Genomic DNA, 18253 nt, shown 5'->3' with positions numbered 1-18253 from the left:
AATACTGCCGTCTAACATGGGGCTTATTCTTGCTGTGGGCGTCCCTAACAATCTAACAGTATTACAAAAAAGGGTTGTCCGCTAGGAGTTTCAAATACAGTAGCCAAATCAGGATGAATTATCGACTAAATGTAAATTGTTTCATGAATTTAATAAATAATATCACAGGGAGTATAGTCAAACATATTTCGAGTGTGTGTGTGTGTGTGAAATAGACTGTCTGTTACATATTGACTGACATACCATCATGCCCTCCCGCCTCGGTGAAGTAGCTTCGGCGTCTTCCATAGAATCAATCTAATTCATCATGGCGTTCGGAATTGGATACGGCAGCTGGAGTTTGTTTCTCACGTCGGTCTTTCCCAAAACGTGAATTTCCCAGTTTAGATACATGCTCTCTTGGACTAGGACAGTGCAGAATAAAATGTCGTGTAAAGATCTTCTCTCTGTGGAGCAGAATAGACGGTGAAAACTATATTACCCGCCAAATAGACTATTTCCCAAGTCGCTCATTTCTTGCTTGTTCGCTATCCAAGTCGAAGAGAGAAATTGTTCGGAAAGGATAGGAGAGTAGAGGTGGAAGAGGCCCGACTTTGAGGTAAGATTTTTGTTTTCAAGGACGATGGTTTTTCTAACTTCAAACATATAATACACAGAATGGTAGGTGATTCAATGACATGATTTAATCATTTGTATTGGTTTACACACTAATAACTAGTAATCACACAGCTACAGCTAACTTTAAAATCCCTCCCTCGTTTTGACACTGTTGTTTCTCAACAAACTAACCTAACTAGCCAGACACGTAGCCACAAGCTAACCTCGGTTATCATACATAAACTGTTTTCTTATGACCTACATTTAGCTAGTTGTGGCTTTAGCTAATGTGTCTATTTCTTCATCATACTGTGTGACATTGTAGCAAAGTTACGCAAGAACTGGATGTTTTTCTGATTTTTTTTGAATAATTTGTTGCGAACGACGTTCTTTTCGTAACGTAACTAGACCATTCTGCTCCTAAATCTGGCGTTCTACGAAGTGGTCGCACAAGATAGTTATATTTCATCCAAATGTACCTAGGTAGTTTTTACAGTCGGGGATTATGTGCATCAAAGCCGTTTCTTATGAAATTAATTGGCACAGTGACGCTCTCCTCCCCGTTCGTTCTGGACACAGAAATACATACAAGTTTTGAGTTTTGCGCGTTTGTAGTGTATGTAATCCCACTGCTCGGACGTGTCAACATCTGTCGCCAGGGTTTCTAAAGCTCTTTAATCTAGTAATACACGTCTGTGATTTAAACCCGTCGTGAATTAATTTACATAAAATGTTCATTTGGCATTATGTTGCGTTCTCCAGTCAACAAACGGCTAATGTGTTTGCAAAAAGATTTGATCAGGTATGATTGACTGGTATAAATGCGATCGACCGTATCTGTACCATTGTAGAAGACGAGGTGAAGGCATTCTGTGTTCCTTTTACCTTTGGATGTGACTGGCATGATGGCAGAGAACTTTGGAATGTAACGGTCTTGAACTTTGCTTCATTGCATACATTATAGTAGCAATACCTAGCAGAATAGCTTCCCGTTATATGCAGGAATCAAAGTGTTGCCATGTAATCTTTTATATGTGGAATAACAAAGGATTTACCCCCATACTACAGCTGATGCAGGCGCCATGGCCATAGTTGCGGCATGGGAGTGACATGACATTCAGCACCGATATGGCTTCCTAAACCCAACCCCCACCAACACTACCATCATGCTTGTCCCACTGAAGTAGAAGCAAAGTTCAGAGGTGGAGACAAAAAGCATGGATGAATCGGTGCTGTTGGACTTGCTGGAATGCCCAGTGTGTTTGGAGCGGCTGGATGCCACAGCCAAGGTCCTCCCTTGCCAACACACCTTCTGCAGGCGCTGCCTTCAGGGCATCCTGAGCTCCCGGGCAGAGCTGCGCTGCCCAGAGTGCCGCACGCTGGTGGCGTGTGCTGTGGACGAGCTGCCCAGCAATATCCTCCTGGTTCGGCTGCTGGATGGCATCAAACAGAGGCCCCGCAGGGCGGGCCCCTTAGCTGGAGTCTGCACCAACGGCACAGCTGGGGTCAGGGTGCAGGGCAACGGGCCCAGAGACCAAGGAGCTCCAGGAGCACAGCCCCAGAGAGCCCAGGCAAAGAGCACCCCAGTGAGGGTAAGTAGTCTGCTTTCAGGGGGTTGTTAAATATGGATGAGTGAGCATGTATGTGGTTTCTCATGGTTCGAGCCAGGGCTGAAACAAATCAGAGCAAATCTGCAGGGATTAAATAGCAGCATGTTGCATTACTGGCTCTACTCTTTGGCCCAGATGAACAGTTATCATAGTGATCCTACAGCTGGCCAGCTGACTAACAGCCCAGTGCTGAATACAACAGGGACTACTGAGCAGATGACAGTTGAGCCAACAAATGATTCCATCCTCCTGGCTGCTGAGGACAATAGTGTCATGAGGTTCATATTGACAAATAGATTTTGAACTGATGTTGTTGGACCATTAGTTAGAATGGCACAAATGTGTGCCAGGTCCATGTTGTAGTGATGGTTTTGGAGTGAAGGTGAGAAAGGTGTTTGTTAGGACTGACAGTTACTGTGCAGCACAGAGAGATAGTCATCAGGGATGATGCAGAGCCAGAGGTGAGTGCTAAAATCCTATTAGGTCTCGGACAACCAGCTTGGTGCTCTGAAGGCCAAGTTATGCAGCTGAGAGAAACTGTCTCCACTGACGAGAGTAAGCAGAATTATGTTCCTCCCTCTAATCCTTAGGAGCCACAGGGAGAAGACTGGTTGATGTGTTTGGGTGTGTTAGGTGGATATTTGGGATCATATGTCACATGAAACCAGTCCATGATGTTCTTCTCAGATAGTGCCTTCAGAAGGTAGTCACACCCCTTGACTTTTTCCACATTTTGTTGTGTTACAGCCTGAATTTAAAATGGATATATTTGATTGTGTCACTTGCCTACACACAAGACCCCATAATGTCAAAGTGGAATTATGTTTTTTGAAATTTGTACAAATTAATTAAAAATGAAAAGCTGAGATGTCTTGAGTCAATAAGTATTCAACCCCTTTGTTATGGCAAGCATAAATATGTTCAGGAGTAAACATTTGCTTAACAAGTCACATAATAAGTTGCATGGACTAACTGTGTGATTTCTAAAAAATATTTTTTATGACTACCTCATCTCTGTACCCCACACATACAATTATCTGTAAGGTCCTTCAGTCAAGTAGTGAATTTCAAACACAGATTCAAACACATAGACCAGGGAGGTTTTCCAATGCCTTGCATAGAAGGGCACCTATTGGTAGATGTGTAAAACAATTCAGAAATAAAAGGCTAACATTGAATATCCCTTTGAGCATGGTGAAGTTATTAATTACACTTTGGATGGTGTATCAATAAACCCAGTCACTACAAAGATACAGGCATCCTTCCTAACTCAGTTGCCGGAGAGGAAGGAAACTGCCCAGGGATTTCACCTCAGAGGCCAATGGTGACTTTAAAACAGTAACATAATTTAATGGCTGTGATAGGAGAAAACTGAGGATGGATCAACAACATTGTAGTTACTCCAGAATACTAACCTAATTGACAGAGGAAAAAGAAGGAAGCCTGTACAGAATACAAATATTTCAATAAGGTACTAAAGTAATACTGCAAAAAATGTAGCAAAGCAATTCACTTTTTGTTCTGAATACACAACACATTACTGAGTACCACTCTTTATATTTTCAAGCATAGTGGTGGCTGCATCATGTTATGGGTATGCTCGTAACATGGATGTAGCTCAGTTGGTAGAGCATGGCATTTGTAATGCCAGGGTTGTGGGTTCGATTCCAGTATTTAAAAAAAAATATTTAAAAAATGTATGCACTCACTAACTGTAAGTCGCTCTGGATAAGAGCGTCTGCTAAATGACTAAAATGTAAATGTAATGTAAATGTAATCATTAAAGACTGGGGAGTTTTTCAGGATAAAAAAGGAACGTAATGGAGCTAAGCACAGGCAAAATCCTGGAGGAAAACCTGGTTCAGTCTGCATTCCACCAGACATGGGGAGAGGAATTCACTTTTCAGTAGAAAAATAACCTAAAACACAAGGCCAGATCTACGCTGGAGTTGCTTACCAAGTATACAGTTAATGTTCCTGAGTGGCCGAGTTACAGTTTTGACTTAAATCTATACTGAACAAAAATATAAATGCAACATGCAACAATTTCAAATATTTTACTGAGTTACAGTTCATATAAGGAAATCGGTCAATTGAAATAAATGAATTAGGCCCTAATCTATGGATTTCACATGACTGAGAATACAGATATGCATTCGTTGGTCACAGATACCTTTTTTAAAAAAAGGTAGGGGCATGGATCAGAAAACCAGTCAGTATCTAGTGTGACCACCATTTGCCTCATGCAGTGTGACACATCTCCTTCGCATAGTTGGCTGTTGATTGTGGCCTGTGGAATGTTGTCCCACTCCTCTTCAATGGCTGTGCATAGTTGCTGGATATTGGGGGGAACTGGAACACGCTGTCGTACATGTCGATCCAGAGCATCCCAAACATGCTCAATAGGTGACATATCTGGTGAGTATGCAGGCCATGGAATAACTGGGACATTTTCAGCGTCCAGGAATTGTGTACAGATCCTTGCAACATGGGGCTGTGCGTTATCATGCTGAAACATGAGGTGATGGCGGCGGATGAATGGCAAGACAATGGGCCTCAGGATCTCGTCACGGTATCTCTGTGCATTCAAATTGCCATTGATAAAACCAATTGTGTTCGTTGTCCGTAGCTTAAGCCTGCCCATACCATAACCCCACCGCCACCATGGGGCACTCTTTTCACAACGTTGACATCAGCAAACCCGCTCGCCTACACAACGCCATACACGTGGTCTGCGGTTTTGAGGCCGGTTGGATGTACTGCCAAATTATCTAATACAATGTTGGAGGTGGCTTATGGTAGATAAATGAACATTCCATTTTCTGGCAACTGCTCTGGTGGACATTTCTGCAGTCAGCATGCCAATTGCACGCTCCCTCAACTTGAGACAACTGTGGCATTGTATGACAAAACTGCACATTTTAGTGGCCTTTTATTGTCTCCAGCACAAGGTGCACCTGTGTAATGATCATGCTGTTTAATCAGCTTCTTGATATGCCATATCTGTCAGGTGGATGGATTATCTAGGCAAAGGACAAATGCTCATTACAGGGATGTAAACAAATTTGAGCAAAACATTTGCGAGAGATAAGCTTTATTGTGCGAATGAAACATTTAATAATAGGCAAATGTTGTACAATCCAGGTGTGGAAAGGTCTTCGAGACCTACCCAGAAAGACTCACAGCTGTAATCGCTGCCAAATGTGCTTCTACAAAGTATTGACTCGGGTGTGAATACTTATATAAATGAGATACATTTGCTAACATTTCTAAAAACATGTTTTCACTTTGTCATTATGGGGTATTGTGTGTAGATGGGTGAGAAAATACATCTATTTGAATTAAATTTGAATTCAGGCTGTAACGCAACAAAATGTGGAGTAAGTCAAGGGGTATGACTACATTCTGAAGGCACTGTAGTTGTCATGGCAGTGCTTGCTTTGTTTATGTTTTGGTCTTTCCTCAACAGCAGGTCGTCTGCTCTTTCGCAAAACAAAAACTAGCCGCCTTTTCTTTTTAAATTGAATAATCTGGGAAAAGGTTAAGTACAATGCTTACTGGCACGGCATTCTGTCACTTAAGTCATATGAAATGGCCTACCAGTTATACAACATAAGATTACTGCATGTACTTTAACAGACAATATGTAATGTTTAGCCTAGGTATTATATGAGCTGGCTTTACTCAGTATTTAGGTATTGACAAGTTGTGTTTGGTGTATTGTCCCTCATTCAATAATACTCAAGGAAGAAGCTGGGTCATTGGACAGATGTCCAGGTTGTATGTAGTCAGTGGAATGTTGTGTTACTGTGTCTGTTTTAACCATTCAGGTACAGAGATCCCATCTCCTTTGGGTGAAACTACCTAATGCTGGTTGAGCTGCCTCATTTACTGTAGTACCTCTTCAAAAGTCAGCTCATTTCAAGTTGGGCCCATTGGAACTTCCCTCTATCCTGAAAAGCCTGTTTATTGGAGAAAAGAGCTTATCATACTTGTGACTCCTCCATTATATGGTCCTTTTTGAGGTTTTTATTCTCAGTCTGTTATATGATCCCCTCAGTAAGGGGATGGAACTCGCAATGCCCTGAGCTATCACATTTAGCCTAAACACCCGCATAACACATGCACGCACACACACCCACACACAACACCACACCATGCTGGGTGACATTCAAAATCAAGTGTGTTTTTTGTGAATGTACTATTGCCAAGTGTCTTCAAAGCACTTTCAGCATAATTTCCCTGCATTTCTCTGCTATAGCATGTTGTCTTTGTGAAGTCTGTTCTGCTCCCTCCCAGGGCATTGTACTGTAGAGAGAGAGAGCTGAATGGGAGAGGGGAGGGTAATGCAGGTGGAATATGTCAAAACATGAAAGGCAGCTATCAAAGCGCTGGCTGGGTGCTAGCATGGTCTAATCCCTGCCTGCCTGCCTGCCCAGTGAGTCCAGGAGTGCTGGTCGACTCCTCAGGGACCCTTCGCCTCGCTGCCCCTGCTTGGTTCTCCTCATATTGGACTCAGTCCTCCACCACACCACACTGACTCCCTCTCTCCTATTGGACTCAGTCCTCCACCGCACCACACCACACCACACTGACTCCCTCGCTCCCTCTCTCCTGTTGTCCTCAGTCTCTCCTTCAGTTGGTGTTGTGCGTCCCTCATTCTTTGAACTGGCCCCTTCATCTTGGTGCTCCTGTCCAGCCCTGCTTGCCGCTCCAATTCTTATCTATCTCTGAGGGGAGAGGGGGTGGAGCCTGACCGACAGATGCATAACAGGGTTTTGTTTCAGCTCTCCTCTGATATGACTGACTGACATGGGCGTCAGGAGGGACTTGGGGAGAGGGGGCTGTGTGTGTGTTTGGGGGATAAGGATGCTGCTAGTGGCAGACAAAAGGTAAGGAAGGAATGCTATGGGAAAGGTGTCAATTGTAAAAGGGTCAATGGTCCCTCCCTTTCTTTGACCCTGGCCTGTCACAATGTAACAGAAGTCACCAGTTGTGTGACACCGTGTGACACCGTGGCCTTGCATGTCTTTGATAAATGGGGAATAAAGGAGCAGGGCAGGCGGCCTCAGGGAAAGGCTGTGTGACTGTGGAGGGGACCTCATCACTGATGAGTCAGGTTAGCTCTATGGCTCTCAGATTACTGGGATGTTTTGTCTTCCTGGCTTTGTTGTTGAGTCATACTAGAACAACACAGTAGTTTTCCATCCTCTCACAGGTTTGGATGAGATTATCTTTTTATCATGTGATGTGGGTAAAAGCCATTGTAAGTGGAAGTCAGGGGTCAGGTTCAGGGGTCGTGGCTGTGTGGGGTCGGCGCCAGCAGAGACAGATTAAAAGAACCTGCTCATTAAGACTGAGGGAGAGGGGTCCCCCTGGATGTCTTTTATTTGCATTTTTGTCTTAGAAAAATGGTTATTCTACAAAAAGCTCAGGCTTGTTTTAAAACAGAAAAGCTTATGTGATGATTAGTTATTTTGTCAGCAATGGACTGCTATAGATGTGTGGACGATTGGCCAAGTGTCTTCAAACTGAAAACAGACTAGTATAATTAATCAGTGTAAATGGAACATTGCTCTCTCAATAATGGATCTGAAATTGTTCCACAGCTGGTGTCATTATCACATTGACACTTTTGATGGGACATTAGCTTTGTGTGAAACCCAACGCGTACATTTGTAGAGGAGGTTATCTGACATCCTCCTCAACGGCAAATGTTGATTAACGACGCCGGAGGAGAGTTGCGTGACATCATGAGCTGGACCTCCTGTTGTGCGGGCGCTTGCGTGTGTGTTGAGGGGAAAAGATGCTAGACATCCTATCATGTCTAGCTGAAGCTCGGGGGTAGAATTAGGCAATTGTTTCCTCTGTATTACTGTATATGTATTGCCATTCTATATTGCGATTTGATGATCCAAACATATTGCTCACCATATGTCTTCTGCCGAGAGACGAGAGAGCCATGAGAACTAGTTTTGATCAGTCAGGGAAATAAAAGTGCTGAAAACAAATTGGCTCCCTATTTTAAAAAGAAGATTGAGATCAAGCTATAGGATGAAAAATACTGGCGATTTGGAGCAGGTACAGCCGGCTAACACTACCTACAGTAGCAAAAAAAATATATATATATTTTTTTACAAATCGATACTTGGAGTATATATCGTCCCAAAATAATATTTGTAAATGTATTGATTTCCCGCCCCCCATCACTATCTCTTTCTGTCTATTTGTGTTTATTTTCTCTGTATCTGATCCGCATATCTCCATCTCCATGAAATAACTTCAAAACAAACAGGGAGCAAAACGAAAACCCATTACTTTAGCTGCCGCCAGTATCGGACATGCATAAAGATGGTGGCACCCATTGCTGTATTGTACAGTTCTCTCCATTACTCTTTTTGTATCTGCATTAGAACAGTAAACTTGATCCCAATTCTAGTTCCAAGACAGCGGCTATATATACAGTGCCTTCGGAAAGTATACAGACCCCTTGACTTTATCCACATTTTGTTACGTTACAGCCTTATTCTGAAATGGATTTTTTTTTTTATGTCCTCAGCAATCTACACACAATACCCCATAATGACAAAGCGAAAATAAAATATAAGACACCTTAATTACATAAGTATTCAGACCCTTTGCTATGAGACTCGAAATTGAGCTCAGGTGGTCCTCTGTAGCTCAACTGGTAGAGCATGGCGCTTGTAACGCCAGGGTAGTGGGTTCGATCCCCGGGACCACCCATATGTAAAAATGTATGCACACATGACTGTAAGTCGCTTTGGATAAAAGCGTCTGCTAAATGGCTTATTATTATTATTATTATTATTATTATCATCCTGTTTCCATTGATCATCCTTGAGATGTTTCTACAACTTGATTAGAGTCCACCTGTGGTAAATTCAATTGATTGGACATGATTTGGAAAGGCACACACCTGTCTATATAAGGTCCCACAGTTGACAGTGCATGTCAGAGCAAAATTGTCCGTAGAGCTCTGAGACAGGATTGTGTTTTTGCTTTGTCATTATGGGGCATTGTGTGTAGATGAGGGAAGGAAAAAACACCATTTAATCAATTTTAGAAGAAGGCTAAAGGTATTCAGACCGCTTGACTTTAGGTTACAGCCTCATTCTAAAATTGATTAAATTGTTTTTTCCCCTCATCAATCTACACACAATACCCCATAATGACAAAGCAAAAACAGGTTTTTAGAAACGGAAATATAACATTTACATAAAGTTGAAGTCGGAAGTTTACGTACACCTTAGCCAAATACATTTAAACTCAGTTTTTCACAATTCCTGACATTTAATCCTAGTCAAAATACCCTGTCTTAGGTCAGTTAGGATCACCACTTTATTTTAAGAATGTGAAATGTCAGAATAATAGTAGAGAGAATGATTTATTACAGCTTTTATTTCTTTCATCACATTCCCAGTGGGTCAGAAGTTTACATACATACACTCAATTAGTATTTGGTAGCATTGCCTTTAAATTGTTTAACTTGGGTCAAACGTTTCGGGTAGCCTTCCACAAGCTTCCCACAATAGGTTGGGTGAATTTTGGCCCATTCCTCCTGACAGAATTGGTGTAACTGAGTCAGGTTTGTAGGCCTCCTTGCTCGCACACGCTTTTTCAGTTCTGCCCACACATTTTCTATAGGATTGAGGTCAGGGCTTTGTGATGGCCTCTCCAATACCTTGACTTTGTTGTCCTTAAGCCATTTTGCCACAACTTTGGAAGTATGCTTGGGGCCATTGTCCATTTGGAAGATCCATTTGCAACCAATCATTAACTTCCTGACTGATGTCTTGAGATGTTGCTTTAATATATCCACACAATTTTCCTTCCTCATGATGCCATCTATTTTGTGAAGTGCACCAATCCCTCCTGCAGCTAAGCACCCCCACAGCATGATGCTGCCACCCCCGTGCTTCACGGTTGGGATGGTGTTCTTCAGCTTGCAAGCCACCCCCTTTTTCGTCCAAACATAACGATGGTCATTATGGGCAAAAAGTTATATTTTTGTTTCATCAGACCAGAGGACATTTCTCCAAAAAGTACGATCTTTGTCCCCATGTGCAGTTGCAAACCATAGTCTGGCTTTTTTATGGCGGTTTTGGAGCAGTGGCTTCTTCCTTGCTGAGCGGCCTTTCAGGTTATGTCGATATAGGACTCGTTTTACTGTGGATATCGATACTTTTGTACCTGTTTCCTCCAGCATCTTCACAAGGTCCTTTGCTGTTCTTCTGGGATTGATTTGCACCAAAGTATGTTAATCTCTAAGAGACAGAAAGCGTCTCCTTCCTGAGCGGTATGACGGCTGCGTGGTCCCATGGTGTTTATAGTTGCGTACTATTGTTTGTACAGATGAACATGGTACCTTCAGGCGTTTGGAAATTGATCCCAAGGATGAACCAGACTTGTGGAGGTCTACAATTTTTTTTTCCTGAGGTCTTGGCTGATTTTTATTTTTATTTTCCCATGATATCAAGCAAAGAGGCACTGAGTTTGAAGGTAGGTCTTGAAATACATCCACAGGTACACCTCCAATTGACTCAGGCTAAATGACATCATTTATCAGAAGCTTCTAAAGCCATTACATCATTTTCTGGAATTTTCCATGCTGTTTAAAGGCACAGTCAATTTATTGTTTGTAAACTTCTGACCCACTGGAATTGTGATACAGTGAATTATAAGTGAAATAATCTGTCTGTAAACAATTGTTGGAAAAATTACTTGTCATGCACAAAGTAGGTTTTGGCTCCCGAGTGGCGCAGCGGTCTAAGGCACTGCATCTCAGTGCTTGAGGCGTCACTACAGATGCCCTGGTTCGATTCCAGGCTGTATCACAACCGGCCGTGATTGGGAGTCCCATAGGGCGGCGCACAATTGGCCCAGTGTCGTCCGGGTTTGGCCGGTGTAGGCCGTCATTGTAAATAAGAATTTGTTCTTAACTGACTTGCCTAGTTAAATAAAGGTTAAATAAAAAAAATAAAAAAAAGATGTCCTAACCGACTTGCCAAAACTGTAGTTTGTTAACAATACATTTGTGGAGTGGTTGAAAAATGAGTTTTAATGACTCCAACCTAAGTGTATGTAATCTTCTGACTTCAACTGTAAGTATTCTGACCTTTAATCAGTACTTTGTTGAAGCACCTTTGGCAGCGATTACAGCCTCGAGTCTTCTTGGGAATGACGCTACAAGCTTGGCACACCTGTATTTGGAGAGTTTCTCCCATTCTTCTCTGCAGATCCTTTCAAGCTCTGTCAGGTTGGATGGGGAGCGTTGCTGCACAGATATTTTCAGGTCTCTCCAGAGCTGTTAGATCGGGTTCAAGTCCGGACTCTGGCTGGGCCACTCAAGGACATTCAGAGACTTTTCCCGAAGCCACTCCTGCGTTGTCTTTGCTGTGTGCTTAGGGTTGTTGTCGTGTTGGAAGGTGAACCTTCACCCCAGTCTGAGGTCCTGAGCACTCTGGAACAGGTTTTCATCAAGGATCTCTGTACTTTGCTCCGTTCAGCTTTGCCTCGATCCTGACTAGTCTCCCAATCCCTGCCGCTGAAAAACATTCCCACAGCATGATGCTGCCACCACTATGCTTCACCGTAGGGATGGTGTCAGGTTTCCTCCAGACGTGACGCTTGGCATTCAGGGCAAAGAGTTAAATCTTGGTTTTATGGGACCAGATAATCTTGTTTCTCATGGTCAGAGTCTTTAGGTGCCTTTTGGCAAACTCCAAGCGGGCTGTCATGAGCCTTTTACTGAGGAGTGGCTTCCGTCTGGCCACTCTACCATAAAGGCCTGATTGGTGGAGTGCTGCAGAGATGGTTGTCCTTCTGGAAGGTTCTCCCATCTCAGCAGAGGAACTCTAGAGCTCTTTCAGAGTGACCATCGGGTTCTTGGACACCTACCTGACCAAGGCCCTTCTTCCACGATTGCTCAGTTTGGCCGGGCGGCCAGCTCTAGGAAGAGTTTTGGTGGTTCCAAACTAATTCCATTTAAGAATGATGGAGGCCACTGTGTTCTTGGGGACCTTCAATGCTGCAGAATTTTTTTGGTACCCTTTCCCAGATCTGTGCGTTTACACAATCCTGTCTGAGCTCTACGGACAATTCCTTCGACCTCATGGCTTGGTTTTTGCTTTGACATTAATTGTCAACTGTGGGAACTTATACACAGATGTGCCTTTCCAAATCATGTCCAATCAATTGAATTTACCACAGGTGGACTCCCAAGTTGTAGAAACATCTCAAGTATGATCAATGGAAACAGGATGCACCGGAGCTCAATTTCGAGGCTCATAGCAAAGGGTCTGAATACTTATGTAAATAAGGTATTTCTGTTTTTTTTATCTTTAATAAATGTGTAAAAATGTCTAAACCTGTTTTCGCTTTGTCATTATGGGGTATTGTGTGTAGATTGAGGATTTGTATTCATTTAATCCATTTTAGAATAAGACTGTAACGTAACAAAATGTGGAAAATGTCAAGGGGCCTGAATACTTTCTGAATGCACTGTATATAATAATAATAATAATAATTATTATTATTATTATTATTATTATTATTATTATTATTTATATATTTTTAATTCATTATGCAGATTTATTGGTACATTGAACCATGTTGTGCGCTGTTGTTTTAAAAACTCTGTGGGTAGTGCTAAAACAATGACGTCATATCTGAATTCTTCCATCTTTATGCACGTTCGCCATTGGATATAGCTCCAAGTCCAATTTCCTGTCCCCTGTTAGAAATGCGTAATTTAGCATTTCTGTGTAAAGTCGCTTTAAAAAATATATATATATTTGTTTTGTACTTGTTTTCTTCCTCAAGTCTTTGGAGTTTGATTAATTTTTTTATATTGAGGAGGAATGTTGTTTACTGCTATGTCCTGGTATAAAAGTGTCTCATTAAATTCCAGTGCTCTTCCCTGCACCTTAGGCCAATGAGTCCCGCTGCTGCTGGCCCTCTTTGATGACATCATGTTGTTGGCGGTGATTTCTGCTGGTTGTCTGGTTGACCTCGGCCTGTGTGATGGAACCCCCTCATTACACCCTCTCTCTGCCCACACACTGGCAAACACATACTTACAGCTCCACTGGGAACAGATGAACAGGCCCTATGCTTTTCTCCCGGTCTCTTTCTCTCTCTTTCCTTCTCATTCTTTCACACATTGCCTATTCCTCTTCTCTTCTCCTCTGTATTTCCCATGGAAGTCCAGAGGGAACAGGGAGTATTATTGTCTGTGAGGTTTTGATCATCCACCTAATGTCCTTCTTTGTGAAATCATCACCATCTCTTCTTTCATGTCTCTAGGGTGCCCATCCTTTCTGCTAAGTGGCGTCTTCTGCCTCTTTCTCTCTGCCTCTCTCCCTCTGCCTCTCTCTCTCTCCCTCTCTCTCTCTCTCCCTCTCTCTCTCTCTCCCTCCTTCTCCCTCTCTCATCTAGCTGGAGTCTGTGTCTCTCTCTCTCCTCCTGGCTGTAGCCTGACTCTCCATGTTAAAGGGTGAATGAGATTAGACTGGTATTGATTGGCCAGTGAGACGGCACTGCTCACATTCTGGCACCAGCAAACACTTGTTACCCTAGACTTTTGCTGTGCTGTGTGTGTATGCTCGTAGTCAGGGCATTATGTCTGGGTGTACGTGTTGCCCATGCTGGCTATGCTATGGGAATGACTGTCCCTCTCTGGGGTTAACATAATTCAAATGATGTTTTCAGGTCAGAAATGTAAAGCGTATGTGGGTCTGTCTCCCCAGACAGAACGTTGTGTCTGTGTGTGTTCAGACAGAGCTTAGAGTTTGTTTGTGTGTGTGTTTGGAATGCCACAGGTAGTCACACATCTCTGTTTTCCTTGTAAACACTGGGCCTGTCTGGTCTCGTCCAAATGGCAAGCTCACACACTCAGCTTCTGCCTTTGTGCGTGTGGTGTTCCTGTATGGGTGTGTGTGTCTTCTGCGTCTGTCTAGTGAAGTTTGGTAGCTGTTTGAACTTTGGGTTATGCTCTGATATGATATGAGGTGGCTGTACATTAATAAGGCTTTAGCAGTGTGTGTTGATAAGCACACAGGAAGGCAGGCAGACGGGGAGGCAGGCAGACGGGGAGGCAGGCAGACGGGGAGGCGGGCAGACGGTAGGGGAGGCGGGGAGGCGGGCAGACGGTAGGGGAGGCGGGCAGACGGGGAGGCGGGCAGACGGGGAGGCGGGCAGACGGTAGGGGAGGCAGGCAGGCGGTAGGGGAGGCAGGCAGACGGGGGGAGGCAGGCAGGCAGGCAGACAGACTGGGAGTCAGACGGGGAGGCAGGCGCCTGAGCAGCTGTTGCCCCCAGGGCAGAGTCACCTGTAGCATCTGCCTCCTGTTCTGACAGACTGATTCTCTCATATTCATGAGGGGATGAGTCGGCCATCTTTACTTTCATCACGTATTCCAATGTAATGTAAGGCTCAAAGGGACATTTTTCTTGTAATCATTGGCATTACTACAACAACGACAATGTGTAATTTATAGACTGTAATCAGTCACAAGTCAGTGTGTACAGTTGAAGTCGTTAGTTCACATACACTTAGGTTGGAGTCATTAAAACACGTTTTTCAACCACTCCACAAATTCCTTGTTAACTAACTATAGTTTTGGCAAGTTGGTTAGGACATCTACTTTGTGCATGACACAAGTAATTTTTCCAACAATTGTTTACAGACAGATTATTTCACTTATAATTCACTGTATCACAATTCCAGTGGGTCAAAAGTTTACATACACTAAGTTGACTGTGCCTTTAAACAGCTTGGAAAATTCCAGATAATGATGTCATGGCTTTCGAAGCTTCTGATAGGTTAATTTACATCATTTTAGTCAATTGGAGATGTACCTGTGGATGTATTTCAATGCCTACCTTCAAACTCAGTGCCTCTTTGCTTGACATCATGGGAAAATCAAAAGAAATCAGCCAAGACCTAATGGTAGACCTCCACAAGTCTGGTTCATCCTTGGGAGCAATTTCCAAACGCTTGAAGGTACCATGTTCATCTGTACAAACAATAGTACGCAAGTATAAACACCATGGGACCACGCAGCCATCATACCGCTCAGGAAGGAGACGCATTCTGTCTCCTAGAGATGAACGTACTTTGGTGTGAAAAGTGCAAATCAATCCCAGAACAACAGCAAAGGACCTTGTGAAGATGCTGGAGGAAACGGGTACAAAAGTATCTATATCCACAATAAAATGAGTCCTATACTGACGTAACCTAAAAGGCAGCTCCGCAAGGAAGAAGCCACTGCTCCAAAACCGCTATAAAAAAGCCAGGCTACTGTTTTCAACTGCACATGGGGACAAAGATCTTACTTTTTGGAGAAATGTCCTCTGGTCTGATGAAACATACTTCCAAAGTTGTGGCAAAATGGCTTAAGGACAACAAAGTCAAGGTATTGGAGTGGCCATCACAAAGCCCTGACCTCAATTCTATAGAAAATGTGTTGGCAGAACTGAAAAAGCTTGTGTGAGCAAGGAGGCCTACAAACCTGACTCAGTTACACCATCTCTGTCAGGAGGAATGGGCCAAAATTCACCCAACCTATTGTGGGAAGCTTGTGGAAGGCTACCCGAAACATTTGACCCAAGTTAAACGATTTAAAGGCAATGCTACCAAATACTAATTGAGTGTATGTAAACTTCTGACCCACTGGGAATGTGATGAAAGAAATAAAAGCTGAAAGAAATCATTCTCTCTACTATTATTCTGACATTTCACATTCTTAAAATAAAGTGGTGATCCTAACTGACCTAAGACAGTGCATTTTTACTAGGATTAAATGTCAGGAATTGTGAAAAACTGAGTTTAAATGCATTTGGCTAAGGTGTATGTAAACTTCCGACTTCAACTGTATGTGTTTGTTCTGTTGTCTGTGAAGGTGTGGTAGGAATGTTGGTCCCTGTGTAAGCACTAGACTCTGGGTGGCCTAAACTCAGCATTTGCCAACCTCAGCCCCCTGGCCTTCCTCCAGATACCCTGGGCCCTGTCCCCACAACAGCTCTGTCAGCATGAGGTTGGGGGGGGGCGGGGGGGTCGTCTCTTCCATCCACTTGGTCTCTAGAGTGACTGTGTGTGTGTGTGGTCCAGCCTCAGAGACTTCCTGATTTGTATATTAACAAACTCATGGAGCAAGTGTCTCAAACACACAACAGCAGGCGCCTGGCAATGCAGCCTTGAGTTGATCATAGGGTTGCAAAGTTCCGGGAACTTTCATTCAATTCCCTGGTTGTCCAGAAATCCTGGTTGGAGGATTCTGTTTTTCCTGATATATTCCCTCTTGATTCCGGGAATTAGGGTTGGGCGGTATCCAGATGTTCAATCCGTCATACTGTTTCTGTACCATACCAGGGTATACGGTATTACCGGTAGTGCACACAAGGGGAACTATAAAAAAAAAAAATTCTAATGTTTCTAGTCTGGGTACCAGTCTTTTTCACTAAAATTCCACTCATTGCCACTCAATTTCATTGCCAAAGAGACTGGCCTTTTGGCAATCTCAACGTTCAATCTCAATGGATTTACGGCGGAGTTGCATTGGTTGTTGGAAATAACATGAATATTTTCCATGACAACGTGGAGCCTCAACTATAATTAGAATGATAACAAAGTAAAAAACAAACATTTAGCTGTTAACTAGGCAAGTTGTTATATTTTGAGGCTTAAAATCAAAGTGGAGGTTTTGTGGTTGGAATTGCATTATGTACAGTGCCTTGCAAAAGTATTCATTCCCCTTGGCGTTTTTTCCTAATTGGTGAAGTGAAATAAAAAAATATAACTTGTTTCAAAAAAATTCTAAAAAATTGATAACGGAAAAGTGGTGCGTGCATGTGTATTCACCCCCTTTGCTATGAAGCCCCTAAATAAGATCTGGTGCAACCAATTACCTTCAGAAGTTACATAATTAGTTAGATTGCACACAGGTGGACTTTATTTAAGTGTCACATGATCTCAGTGTGTGTGTGTGTGTGTATATATATATATATATATATATATATATATATATATATACCTGTTCTGAAAGGCCCCAGAGTCTGCAACACCACTAAGCAAGGGGCACCACCAAACAAGCGGCACCATGAAGACCAAGGAACTCTCCAAACAGGTCAGGGACAAAGTTGTGGAGAAGTACAGATCAGGGTTGGGTTATAAAAAAATATCAGAAACTTTGAACATCCCACGGAGCACAATTAAATCCATTATTAAAAAATTGAAAGAATATGGCACCACAACAAACCTGCCAATAGAGTGCCGCCCACCAAAACTCACAGACCAGGCAAGGAGGGCAATAATCAGAGGCAACCAAGAGACCAAAGATAACCCTGAAGGAGCTGCAAAGGAAGAGTGGCCAGAAAAAAGCCATTGCTTAAAGAAAAAAATAAGCAAACACGTTTGGTGTTCGCCTAAAGGCATGTGGGAGACTCCCCAAACGTATGGAAGAAGGTACTCTGGTCAGATGAGACTAAAATTGAGCTTTTTGGCCTTCAAGGAAAATGCTATGTCTGGCGCAAACCCAACACCTCTCATCACCCCGAGAACACCATACGCACATTGAAGCATGGTGGTGGCAGCATCATGCTGTGGGGATGTTTTTCATCGGCAGGGACTGGGAAACTGGTCAGAATTGAAAGAATGATGGATGGCGCTAAATACAGGGAAATTCTTGAGGGAAACCTGTTTCAGTCTTCCAGAGATTTGAGACTGGGACGGAGGTTCACCTTCCAGCAGGACAATGACCCCAAGCATACTGCTAAAGCAACACTCGAGTGGTTTAAGGGGAAACATTTAAATGTCTTGGAATTGCCTAGTCAAAGCCCAGACCTCAATCCAATTGAGAATCTGTGGTATGACTTAAAGATTGCTGTACACCAGCGGAACCCATCCAACTTGAAGGAGCTGGAGCAGTTTTGCCTTGAAGAATGGGCAAAAATCCCAGTGGCTAGATGTGCCAAGCTTATAGAGACATACCCCAAGAGACTTGCAGCTGTAATTGCTGCAAAAGATGG

General features: G+C 43.1%; 1 protein-coding gene across 1 annotated transcript in view; it reads left to right on the top strand.

Annotated features, from left to right (window-relative positions):
• Nucleotides 1-242: 242 nt before the first annotated feature.
• LOC121540173 (E3 ubiquitin-protein ligase SH3RF1) overlaps nt 243-18253 on the top strand; it is a 72567-nt gene continuing 54556 nt past the window's right edge. The window contains exons 1-2 of the mRNA XM_041848837.2: nt 243-598; nt 1666-2189. Of these exons, the coding sequence (XP_041704771.2) occupies nt 1815-2189 (375 nt within the window). The 5' untranslated portion in view covers nt 243-598; nt 1666-1814. The remainder of the gene's footprint in view (nt 599-1665; nt 2190-18253) is intronic.

This window comes from Coregonus clupeaformis, chromosome 26, assembly GCF_020615455.1.
Source record: "Coregonus clupeaformis isolate EN_2021a chromosome 26, ASM2061545v1, whole genome shotgun sequence".
In the NCBI taxonomy this organism is placed as follows: domain Eukaryota; kingdom Metazoa; phylum Chordata; class Actinopteri; order Salmoniformes; family Salmonidae; genus Coregonus; species Coregonus clupeaformis.
This window is presented reverse-complemented; position numbering and strand designations above follow the sequence as displayed.